Source organism: Amphiprion ocellaris, chromosome 20 (genome assembly GCF_022539595.1).
Source record: "Amphiprion ocellaris isolate individual 3 ecotype Okinawa chromosome 20, ASM2253959v1, whole genome shotgun sequence".
Taxonomy (NCBI): domain Eukaryota; kingdom Metazoa; phylum Chordata; class Actinopteri; family Pomacentridae; genus Amphiprion; species Amphiprion ocellaris.
The window spans coordinates 31,615,355-31,627,437 of NC_072785.1; the positions used below are offsets into that span (position 1 = coordinate 31,615,355).

Below are 12,083 nucleotides of genomic sequence, written 5' to 3' on the forward strand. Positions count from 1 at the left end.
AGGTTCACCTTCCAACAAGACAATGACCCTAAGCACACAGCTAAAATAACAAAGGAGTGGCTTTGGAACAACTCTGTGACCATTCTTGACTGGCCCAGCCAGAGCCCTGACCTAAACCCAATTGAGCATCTCTGGAGAGATCTGAAAATGGCTGTCCACCAACGTTCACCATCCAACCTGACAGAACTGGAGAGGATCTGCAAGGAAGAATAACAGAGGATCCCCAAATCCAGGTGTGAAAAACTTGTTGCATCATTCCCAAGAAGACTCATGGCTGTACTAGCTCAAAAGGGTGCTTCTACTCAATACTGAGCAAAGGGTCTGAATACTTATGACTGTGTGATATTTCAGTTTTTCTTTTTTAATAAATTTGCAAAAATTTCTACATTTCTGTTATTTTCTGTCAAGATAGGGTGCTGAGTGTACATTAATGAGAAATAAAATGAACTTTTTTGATTTTAGCAAATGGCTGCAATGAAACAAAGAGTGAAAAATTTAAAGGGGTCTGAATACTTTCCGTACCCACTGTACTAACCTCTCCAACCACCTCCAGGACCCTGACAAACCCTGGAACCCTTTCAAGAACCCCTGGGACTCACAATAAAACCTTAAAAACCTCATCAAGAACTCAGAAACTTCCTCTAGAACTCCTGGGATCTTTCCAAGGCCCAGTGAGGAGATCCGGAGCCTCTCAGACAAACATTACGTATGCAGGAGGACCCGGTCTGTCGGCCAATTGGACGGCAGGTTATATTTTTAGTCGTCCCACTGACTGTCAGGTTCCTTGGAGAACCTCGACTCCAGAAATAGAAGCAAACTTACATAACACAGAGACACTGAGAGAGAAGTGACCTGAGATCAGAGATTCAGACCGAACCTGGATTTAATATTTATCCTGACCGTCCTTTATTTAACTGTCTGACATGAATAAATAAAATCTGATGGAGCTGCTGGTAATGAATGAAGTCTGTGGTTAGTTCACTGTCTGTCTGGAAAATAAGACTCTGAGCAGCAGTTTCTGAATGTTTTTTTGTTTTTGCTTTGGTCTCATTTTTCACCAACCTGACACAAGAATGGTCCAATTTCACTCGAAAACTGAAAACCACATTAACTCAAAACTCATCTAGAATAACTTGAAATGTGTCCAAAGAAACATAGATTTGTCCAAAATGGCTCAAATTTTGTCCAGAATTACTCAAGATTTGTCCTTATGACTCAAGATTTGCCCATAATGACTCAAACTTCGTTCAAAATGACTCAAACTTCATTCAAAATGATTAAAGTTTTCTCCAAAATTACTCCAGATTTGTCCATAATGACTCAATATTCATCCAAAATGACTCAAGATTTGTCCATAATGACTAAAGATTTGTCCAGAATGACTAAAGATTTGTTCAAAATGAGTAAAGATTTGTCCAAAATTACTCCAGATTTGTCCATAATGACTAAAGATGTATCCATAATGACTCAATATTCATCCAAAATTACTCAAGATTCGTCCATAATTACTCAAGATTTGTTCAAAATGAGTAAAGATTTGTCCAAAATTACTCCAGATTTGCCCAAAATTGCTCGATTTGTCCATAATGACTCAAGATTCATCCAAAATGACTCAAGATTTGTCCATAATGACTGGAGATTTGTCCAAAATGACTTCGGATTTGTTCAAAATTACTCAAGATTTGCCCATAATGACACAAGATTTGTCCAGAATGAATTTAAACTTGCTCACAGTAAAATCCAATCAACCACACTGACTCAAAGTTTGTACAGAACGACTTAAACACATCCAAACTGACACAAGAATTGTATAAAATAACTCAAAAACTGTCTAATCTTACTTAAAACTTGTAAAATCAACCAAAATTACCAAAAAAATAATTTAAAGCAACAAAAAATGTCTTATGTCTGTTTGGAGTCATTTTAGACTTTTAGTTGTGAAAACACTGCCTGCAGTTCAACCTGAAAACTCTCTGAATTTTTGTCAGCTGACCGTTGGTCACAGGTGAGTCGGTCTTGACTTCACAGTTGCGCCAAATTCTGCACATTTTTTTCTTTTTTCCAGAATCTAGTTTGAGAAAACAATATTTTTGACAATTTTTTAATGGAATATATTGACTTTTATTTCATGTTTGGTTTAATCTGATTGAAGCAGATGTCACAGATGATGCATTAAAGGACCGTCAGAAAGTAGAACATCTGAAGATTTTTTTGTTTTTACAGGTTCTGGTTTTGATAAATGGAGTCATTTGGTGATTTTTTTTTTTTAAAGATCTGGAGATTCAGATGGTTGTTTACAGTTTGGACTTTTTATTTTTTGTTTGATTTTATAGTCTGAAGTTATAGTTTTTATAGGCTGTTTGACACACATGCACGCACGCACACATACACACACACGTGCTCAAAAACAAAAACTGTTCAGGCCTCAGGCCGACTGTGTGTGTTTGGTTGGTCCTAATACTCCTGTGAGGACCTCCTCTCTGTGTTTTGCTGCTCCTATGAGGTCCTTGTCTCTGCTCTCTGTAAATGATTAAAGTGCTGAGCTGGTTTGAGAACAGAGACGTTGGAGGTTCTGGTTTGTTCAGAGTTAACTGCTCCACTGAGCCGACCTGGTTTTTATTCAGACCTCAGGGAGCGAATGAGTCCGATCCTGAACTCTGTCTGCTGCTGTTTTCAGTTTGTGGTCAGAATGTTCTGCTCTCTGATTTCCACTGCAGGTCTGACAGGACTGAACCTCTGACCGCTTTTAGAACAATTCAGCTTCATTAAACTAACATGAAGCTGTCTAAGACTCACAAAATGGCTTGAAAACTGTCCAACTGACTCAAAAGAACGTCCAAAATCTCTTAGAACGTGTCCAAAAATGACTCCATATTCATCTAATGCAAGAAAACATGTCTATATTACTTAAAACTTTTCAAAACTGTCTCAAGAATTGTTTAACATAATTTGAACACTGTCCAAATTAACTCAAAATCTGTCCAAAAACTACTCAAAAGCTGCCACAAATGACTTGACTCTTGTCCAGAGTAAGAAAAATTGTCCAAAAGGACTGGAAGTTTCTCCAAACTGATACAAAAATTGTACATGATTTGAAAACTGTCCCAAATGTCTTGAAACTTGTCCAATGTAACATTAGCATGTCCAAAATTCCTCATGTTTAGTTTAAATTAAGAAAAGAAATATAAAATTACTTGAAACATGACACAAACTGACACAAAAAATTTACAATATAGCTCAAAGACTGTCCAGATTGACTCAAGATTTATCCAAAAGCGACTCATTATGCCACAAATGAATTAAAACTCATCCAATGTGGCATAAAATTGTCCATAAATATTCAGAATTTGTTTCAAAAAGAGAAAATGTCCAGAAGGAGTTAAAATCTCCCCAAACTGTCACAAAATTGCACAATATAATTCAAAAACTGTGGAAAATAACTCAAAACAATGTGAAACATGTCTGAGAGAGCATAAAATTGCCCACAAATTACTCACATTACACACATTTAAAAAAAGAAAAGAAGTCCAGAATAACTTGTCTAAATGTCTCCACTCTGACTGAACAAAACAACTTAATGTACCTTAACAAGAGACAAAGGGCTTCAAACTTGTCCAAAGTAAAAAAAAAAAACAAAAACACAACACAACACAAAACATCTCCAAACTATCCAAAATGATTCAAAATTTGCCCCAGATGACTTGAAACTTAACTAAAATTAGAATAAATTGTCCAAACTGACTCAAGAATTGTACAAAATAACTCAAAAACTGAAAATTGTCTCAGAAATTGCTCAAAATTATTAAAAGTTTGCACAAAATGACTTGAAAAGTGTCCATATTTACTAAAATTTTGCTTAAAATACCAAAAAAAGCCAAAGATGACTAGAAACGTATGAAAAATGACTCAAGAATTGTACAAATAATTTAAAGTGTCTAACATTAGAAAAAAATGTCCAAATATGCTAAAGAACTGTACAAAATAACTCAAAACTGTCCAAATGGACTCAAAACATGTCCAAAATGATGCAAAATTTGTCCAGTAAGACTCAAAATTAACTTGTCCAACATAAAAGAAAATGTCCACAATAACTCAAGAATTGTACAAATGACTAAAAAAACTGTTGAAACCGACTCAAAATCTGTGCAAAATGACTCCAAATTGTCTCAATATGACACTATGTCCAAACTGACTCAAGAATTGCACAAAATAACTGTTCTGGTTCCATCTGGATCTGGATCTGGTTCTGGTTCTGGTTCTTCCTCTCCAACTCAAACTTCAGCTTTATATCATCCTGATTTAAAGGATCAGAGTAAAAGAGATCGGAGGTTTCCTCTGCAGGAGGTCCGGCTGTTTGGAAACAGAACGAACCGAAGCTGCAGCTGTAGGAGCTGAAAACACTGAATTAAAACTGTTTTATCTGATCTGCTGTTCACTGAATTAATCCAGCTCTTAATTAAATGTAGAACTGCTGAATAAAATGTCAAAGGAAACTCTCATTTCTGCCCTAGTTGACTTAAAACCTAATTCAACTGGAGTTAACGTGAATAGACATAAAAGCTTGTGTTACTGATCACTGAGTTTCAATTTAAATTCCTTTGATTGTAGAGGAAAAGCTAAAAAAAAGTGGCAGCATTATGATGTGAAGCACGTGTCCTCGATTAGTGGACAACCAGAAACATCCCCACGTCATGATGCTGCCACCACCGTGCTTCAGTTAATGATGCTGCCACCACCGTGCTTCAGTTAATGATGCTGCCACCACCATGCTTCACATCATGATGCTGCCACCACCATGCTTCACATCATGATGCTGCCACCACCGTGCTTCAGTTAATGATGCTGCCACCACCGTGCTTCAGTTAATGATGCTGCCACCACCATGCTTCACATCATGATGCTGCCACCACCATGCTTCACATCATGATGCTGCCACCACCGTGCTTCAGTTAATGATGCTGCCACCACCATGCTTCACATCATGATGCTGCCACCACCGTGCTTCAGTTAATGATGCTGCCACCACCGTGCTTCAGTTAATGATGCTGCCACCACCGTGCTTCACATCATGATGCTGCCACCACCGTGCTTCAGTTAATGATGCTGCCACCACCATGCTTCAGTTAATGATGCTGCCACCACCATGCTTCACATCATGATGCTGCCACCACCATGCTTCACATCATGATGCTGCCACCACCGTGCTTCAGTTAATGATGCTGCCACCACCATGCTTCATATCATGATGCTGCCACCACCATGCTTCACATCATGATGCTGCCACCACCATGCTTCACATCATGATGCTGCCACCACCGTGCTTCACATCATGATGCTGCCACCACCGTGCTTCAGTTAATGATGCTGCCACCACCATGCTTCACATCATGATGCTGCCACCACCATGCTTCACATCATGATGCTGCCACCACCGTGCTTCAGTTAATGATGCTGCCACCACCATGCTTCACATCATGATGCTGCCACCACCATGCTTCACATCATGATGCTGCCACCACCATGCTTCACATCATGATGCTGCCACCACCATGCTTCACATCATGATGCTGCCACCACCGTGCTTCACATCATGATGCTGCCACCACCATGCATCACAATGGGGATGATGTATTTCATGTATGTCATTTTCAGACACTTTTTGTGTTTTTTGTTAGTCTTTCTTCCTGTTTTCATGATTTTCTTAGTTCCCCATTTGTCTTTTTTAATTTTGTTTTGCGTCTTTTTTTTCTTTTTGTGAACATCTTTAATTTCTAAATGTTCATTTTCTATTGTCAGTCGGTCCACTGGCATCATTTCTGGCTCTTTTTGTCCACCTTAGTTGTCTTTTAGTGTCTATTTGTTGGTTTCATCTTCTGTTTTGCAGCACACAGTGATGATTTTGTGCCTTTAACTGCCTCATTTGGGCGTTGCTCTGCGTTGCCAACGGTTGCCCCACCTGTCATCTCCACGTGTCACCAGATCTCAGACACCCCATAGGTCAAGTGACTGTGGCTGACGTGGCGGTTTGATCCGTAAACTCTCCCCTGATACTGCTGGATTGGATGGGTATAATTCCTGGTGTGGGGGGGTGTAAATCCTGACTTTAGCAGGCATTATGTGTCTCTCTTTGTGAGTTGTGTTTGTAGCGCAGGGATGAGCCGGAGAGCCGGGTTCAGGAGGATTCATCGCTTATTAGGACGCGGCGCAGGGATTAGACTAATACCTGGGTTTAGAGGGGGAATGGAAAACACCTGAAGCAGAAAACCTGGAGGAAACGTTTCATATTTCCTCTGATTTCTGTTTCATTTCCTCTAAAACTTTTAATAAATCACCTTCAAAGTCATTAAACAGCAACCAGAGGTGATTTTAGCTTTTTACAAACACAAAATAACATTTTATTTAGTTTTTCCTCCTTCCTGCTGGTTTGTGTCACTTTGTAGCCGTTTATCGTCCATTTTTTGGACAATTTCTCTCTTTAGTCGGTCTGTTTGCTTTATTTTCTGGTCATTTTGTGAGTTTTAGTCATTGTTTTGAGCCTTTTTGCTGCAGTTGGTGCCTCTTTTTAGTTAATTTTTGCATCTCTATGGTTGTTTTGCACCTTGTAGTGATCATTTAGTGTCTCTTTGTGTTAATATTTTGTCTATTTTTTGTTGTTTCATGTCTCCTTATCATCGTTTGCGTCCTTTAGTGTCCGTTTAACTGCATTTGTTTGGTATCTAGCATCACTTTGTGGTCTTTTTGTGTCTCTTTTCAGTCTGTTTGCATCCATTTTTATTCATTTTAACTGTCTTACTTGTTATTTAACGTCACTTTCTGGTCTTTTTGTGTGTCTGTGGTCAGTTTGTGTCTCTGTTTTGTTGTTCAGCTTCTCTTTTCTGGTTGTTTTGTGTCTTTTTTCAGTCCTTTTGAATCAGTTTTTAGTATATTTGACCGTCTTCATTGTCTTTTTTGTCTCTAATGTTAGTTTGTGTCTCTTTTTAGTTGGTTTTGCACCTCATAGTGATCATTTGTGGTCATTTTAACTGCATTATTTGTTATTTAGCATCATTTTCTGGTGTTTTTGTCTGTTCTTGGTCAGTTTGTGTCTCTGTTTTGTTGTTTTGTTAATGTTTTGTCTATTTGTTATTGTTTCATGTCCCGTTATCACCGTTTGCATCCTTTAGTGTCAATTTAACTGTATTTGTTTGGTATTTAGAATCACTTTCTGGTTGTTTTGTGTCTCTTTTCAGTCTTTTTGCATCAGTTTTTAGTTTATTTGACTGTCTTCATTGTGTTTTTGTGTCTGTATTGTTTGTTTGTGTCTCTTAGTTGGTTTTGCAGCTCGTAGTGAGCATTTGTGGTCATTTTAACTGTCTTATTCATTATTTAGCATCACTTTCTGGTCTTTTTGTGTCTATTTGGTGTTTGGTTTCTCATTTCTCATCATTTTGTCGCTCATTTTGTTGTTTTGTGTCTCTTTTCAGTCTCTTTGCTTCCTTTTCTCGTATATTTGACTGTCTTTGTTGTCTTTTTGTCTATTTAATGTCTTTTTTCAGTGATTTTTAAATATTTTTTAATGAATGTTTTGAGTCTTTGTTGTTTTGAATTATTTATCATCTGTGTTCATTTTCTCTGTTTTTTCGGTTGTCATCAATTTCTGCTCTTTTTTGTTGTTTTGCAGAACTTTTCCAACAGCTTGTGCCCTTCTTTTTTTGTAGTTTTACCTCTTTCTGGTGTTTTTGAAACATTTTGCTTCTGTTTGCTTCATTTTCTTGTAATTTCGTGCCTCTTTTTCAGTAGTTACACCTCCTTAGTGTAGTTTTACACCTTCTAGTGATACTTTCCTGCTAATTTTAACTGTCTTCGCTGTTATTTAACTTCACTTTGTGGTGTTTTTTTGTCTTGTATTAATTATGTGCATCTATTTATAGATAAAAACTTTGCGATTCATTTGTGTGGCATTCGGTTGTTGTTTTCAGTCATTTTCTCTCTTTTTCAGGCACACATCGAGCCACTTATTTGGCTTTTAGTAGTTTTTGTTGAGCCTCCTGGGGTTTTATAAATAATTTTGATCAGGTTTGTGTTAATTTTCTCTCTGTGGTCGGTCTGTTGGCGTCTTTCTGCTCTTTCTGAGTCTCTTTGCTTCAGTTCCAGTCCTTTGTTGTTGCTTTATATCTCTGTTTTCTTGTTTATTTGTCTATTTTCTGGTGGTGGAAACTGAAATTGAAGTATAGGAGACGTTAGCGGGACGCTGTCGAGACGTTAGGGGAATGTTAGTGGGACATTGTCGGGGCGTTAGTGGGACGTTTGTGGGACGTTAGGGGGACGTTAGCAGAATGTTAGGGGGACGTTGGGGGGGACATTAATGGGACGTTGGGGGAGGTTAGGGGAACGTTAGCGGGACATTGTCGGGATGTTAGCGGGACGTTAGGGGGACATTAATGGGACATTAGGGGGACGTTGTCAGGACGTTAGCGGGACGTTAATGGGACGTTAGTGGGATGTTAGGGGGATGTTAGGGGAACGTTAGCGGGACGTTGTCGGGATGTTAGCGGGATGTTAGGGGGACATTAATGGGACATTAGGGGGAAGTTGTCAGGACGTTAGCGGGACGTTAATGGGACGTTAGTGGGATGTTAGGGGGATGTTAGGGGAACGTTAGCGGGACGTTAGCGGGACGTTGTCGGGACGTTAGTGGAACGTTAGGGGGACGTTGTCAGGATGTTAGCGGGATGTTAGTGGAACGTTAGGGGGACGTCCTGTGGTTCTGGTTCTCTGGGTTCTGTTGTGTTTGTTCTGTTTTTTGGCATCACGCTGCTCCTCCTCAGACGGACCTGATTGAAGTGCATGATGGGAAAGAATGGGTCTGTCGGGGGGTTTCTCTGTGTATGTGTGTGTGTGTGTGTGTGTGTGTTGATGACATCAGCAGAGTCATTGGAGGACCGAAAAAAATTCAGGATCTAAAAATAGAGAAGAGAGAAAAAGTAGGACGACGACATCATCCCCAACACCTGCTCTTCATCATCGCCTTCATCTTCCTCTTTGTCTTTTCTGTTTTCTTCTTTTTCTTCTTCTGCTGTTTTGTGTTCTTATTCTACTTTATCTTTGTATTTTTGTTCATAGTTTTCTTCTTCTGCTGTTTTGTGTTCTTTGCATTTTTTTCCTCATCCTCTTCTACTTTTTAATCTTCATATTTTTCTTCCTTTTTGTCTTCTTCTTCGTCTCCTTTTTCATTTTTTTCTTCGTTTTATCTCCTTTTTCTTCTTCTTCCACTGTTTTTTCTTCTTTTTGTTCTTCTACTTGTTCATCTTCATTTTTTCTTGGTGTTCTTCTTTGCCATCTTTACCGTTTCCTACTTCTTCGTCTTCTTTATCTTTTTTCCTTCTTCCGCTGTTTTGTCTTCTTTTTGTTCTTCTACTCCATCATCTTCTTCTGCTGTTTTATCTTCTTCCTCATCTTCTTCTTCATCTTCGTATTCTTTATTTTTTTCTGAGACACAAAACAACCACAGAGATTCATCTTCTTTTTCTTTTTCTTCTTCTTTCACTGTTTTGTCTTCTTTCTCATCTTCTTCTTATTGTTCTTCTTTTTCTTCTTCTTCCTCTTCCTCTTCAGTCACTTCTTCTACCACCTCCTCATCTCCTCTCCTCATTTCCTCTCTCCCGACGTTGAACTTTATTGACCTGACCTGATTGTTTGTGACTGATTATTGATCGCTGGTATCTGGAGGTTAAGTTAGCAGCAGTAGTGTAAATCCTGCTGTCGAGGCGTTTTGTGTTTCTGTTTCTGCTGCTGTAGAGGCGTTTCGTTTTGCATCTTTGTGCTGAAACCTCCTCCCACAGTCCTGGAATCACAGATGCAGCAGGTCATGCAAAAATAGAGGCGAGCAGAAAATAAGAAACGTGTGGAGGAGCATGACACACAAACCGTACGGGTCTGTGGAGGCATCGCGTCCAACCTGCAGCAGCTGCACGACTCGACTGCCACCTTTCTAGTCGTTTTATTTACAATCGGTCAAACCTCAAAGTTCTTGTTTTCTGAGACTTTTATCAGATGTTGTTGCACTTTTATTTGAAACTGTTTTATCCGTGATGCAGTTTAAAAAGTGTCCCGAAAAATGAGTATAAAATAAAGTCAATAAACGACTACAAAGACACACAAACAACTACAGAGACACAAAATGACCACAAAGAGACACAAAATGACCACAAAGAGACACCAAAGAAAGAAAAACATAAATAACTACCACAAGAAGACACAATTAGAGACATAATCACCACAAAACCTCTACAAACACAAAACGGTGACAACAAGAGACAGGAAAAAAAAACACAAAATGTCAAAAAAAGAGACAAAAATGACCACAAAGAGAGATAGACTAAACAGCACTGAGGAACCACAAAACAGCCACAAAGACACACAATAACACTAAAGACACACAAAACAACTACAGGGAGACCAAAATACCAACAAAGAGACCAAAAACAGCCACAAAGAGACACAACAAAAGTAAAGAGACACAAAACAACCGCAAAGAGTCACCAAACCACTAGTGAGAGACACAAACAACAATAAAAAGACACAAAACAACGACAGGGACACACAAAATGTCAACAAAAACAAAAAGGGACGACAATGAGATGAAAAAAACAGCCCCAAAATGACAAATAATGAGAACAAAGAGACACAAATTGATTGTGAAGAGTCACAAAACCACTACAATATGACAAAATTTTGGTGAAGAGACAAAAAACAACTGAAGGGAGACAAAAACAGACAATGATGAGACAGAACAGCCACACAGACAAAAATATGACCACAAACAGACACAATTAAATGACAAAACAGCAGGAAAGCCTGACCACAAAAAGAGACACAAAGAGTCACAAACAACAGTGAAGACACAAGACAACAAAAGGGAGACAGAAAATGTCTGCAGAGACAAAAAGTGACCACAACGAGATTAAAAAACAGCCCCAAAAGCACAAATAATGACAACAAGGAGACACAAAATGATCACAAAACGAAACAATAACAGTGAATACACAGAAAATGACCCCATAAAGACACAAACTATGAATTTTCTCACAACAATCAGAAATCGATCATACTGTGATGATGATGTGATTATTAAGGACTCTGATATTAACCTCTGTGTTTCTGTCTGTGTCTGGAGTTTTGCAGATCTGTAGTTTTGTAAGTGTTGTAGTTTTGTAGTTCTGTAGTTTTGTAGGTGTTGTAGTTCTGTAGATTTTGTAGTTCTGCAGTTTTGTAGTTCTGTAGTTCTGTAGATTTTGTAGTTTTGTAGTTCTGTAGTTATGTAGATTTTGTAGTTTTGTAGATTTTGTACTTTTGTAGTTCTGTAGTTTTGTAGTTCTGCACACAAGAAACTTTACGATTTACGAGAATCTCTCCTCAACCAACCTCATTTACATAAACACATCCACATCGCCCATATAAGGTAAATCACTTCCTTTACCATATATGGTAAAGAAAGTGCTTCATTGCTGAGGTAATTATGAAACCAGTTTTCTGAGGACTCAGGTTATGTGTCGTTGTTGGTCTGAGCTGCTGACAGTAGATCTACTGATCATAATGAGGTTCCTGCAGCAGCTTTAATCTGCTTTTACTGAACTTCAAGGTCTCTGTCAGCATTTTGTGTCTCTTTGTGGTCGTTTTATGTCTTTTTGTAGACGTTTGGTTCTTTTCTTTTGAACATTTTAAGTCTCTCTATGATTATTTTTGGGTCCTTTGTTTACGTTTTGTGTGTTTTTACTGACTGTAGTTGTGTTGCTGTCTCTTGTTGTGGTGGTTTTGTGTGTTTTTACTGACTGTAGTTGTGTTGCTGTTGTGTGTTTTTACTGACTGTAGTTGTGTTGCTGTTGTGTCTCCACAGCGCCCCCCTCAGTGCGGATCGTTCACTCTGGTCAGACCTGCAGCGTGGAGGAGGAACGATACAGTGAGAGAGTTTATACCATCAGAGAGGGAGAGACTCTGGAGCTGCAGTGTCTGGTGACCGGACACCCACGGCCTCAGGTAGACTGGGAGGACTGGGGGGAGACTGGGAGGACTGGGAGCACTGGGAGCACTGGGGGGAGACTGGG

General features: G+C 38.9%; 1 protein-coding gene across 2 annotated transcripts in view; it reads left to right on the forward strand.

Moving 5' to 3' along the window:
* The window catches only part of mdga2a (MAM domain containing glycosylphosphatidylinositol anchor 2a), a 126,232-nt gene that overhangs the window by 21,291 nt on the left and 92,858 nt on the right, over nt 1-12,083 (forward strand). For both annotated transcript variants that reach the window (XR_008599940.1, XM_055005649.1), the window contains exon 2: nt 11,876-12,015. Coding sequence is in view for 1 of the 2 variants with exons in the window: in XM_055005649.1 (XP_054861624.1) it covers nt 11,876-12,015 (140 nt within the window). In the remaining variant the exon portion in view is untranslated. The remainder of the gene's footprint in view (nt 1-11,875; nt 12,016-12,083) is intronic.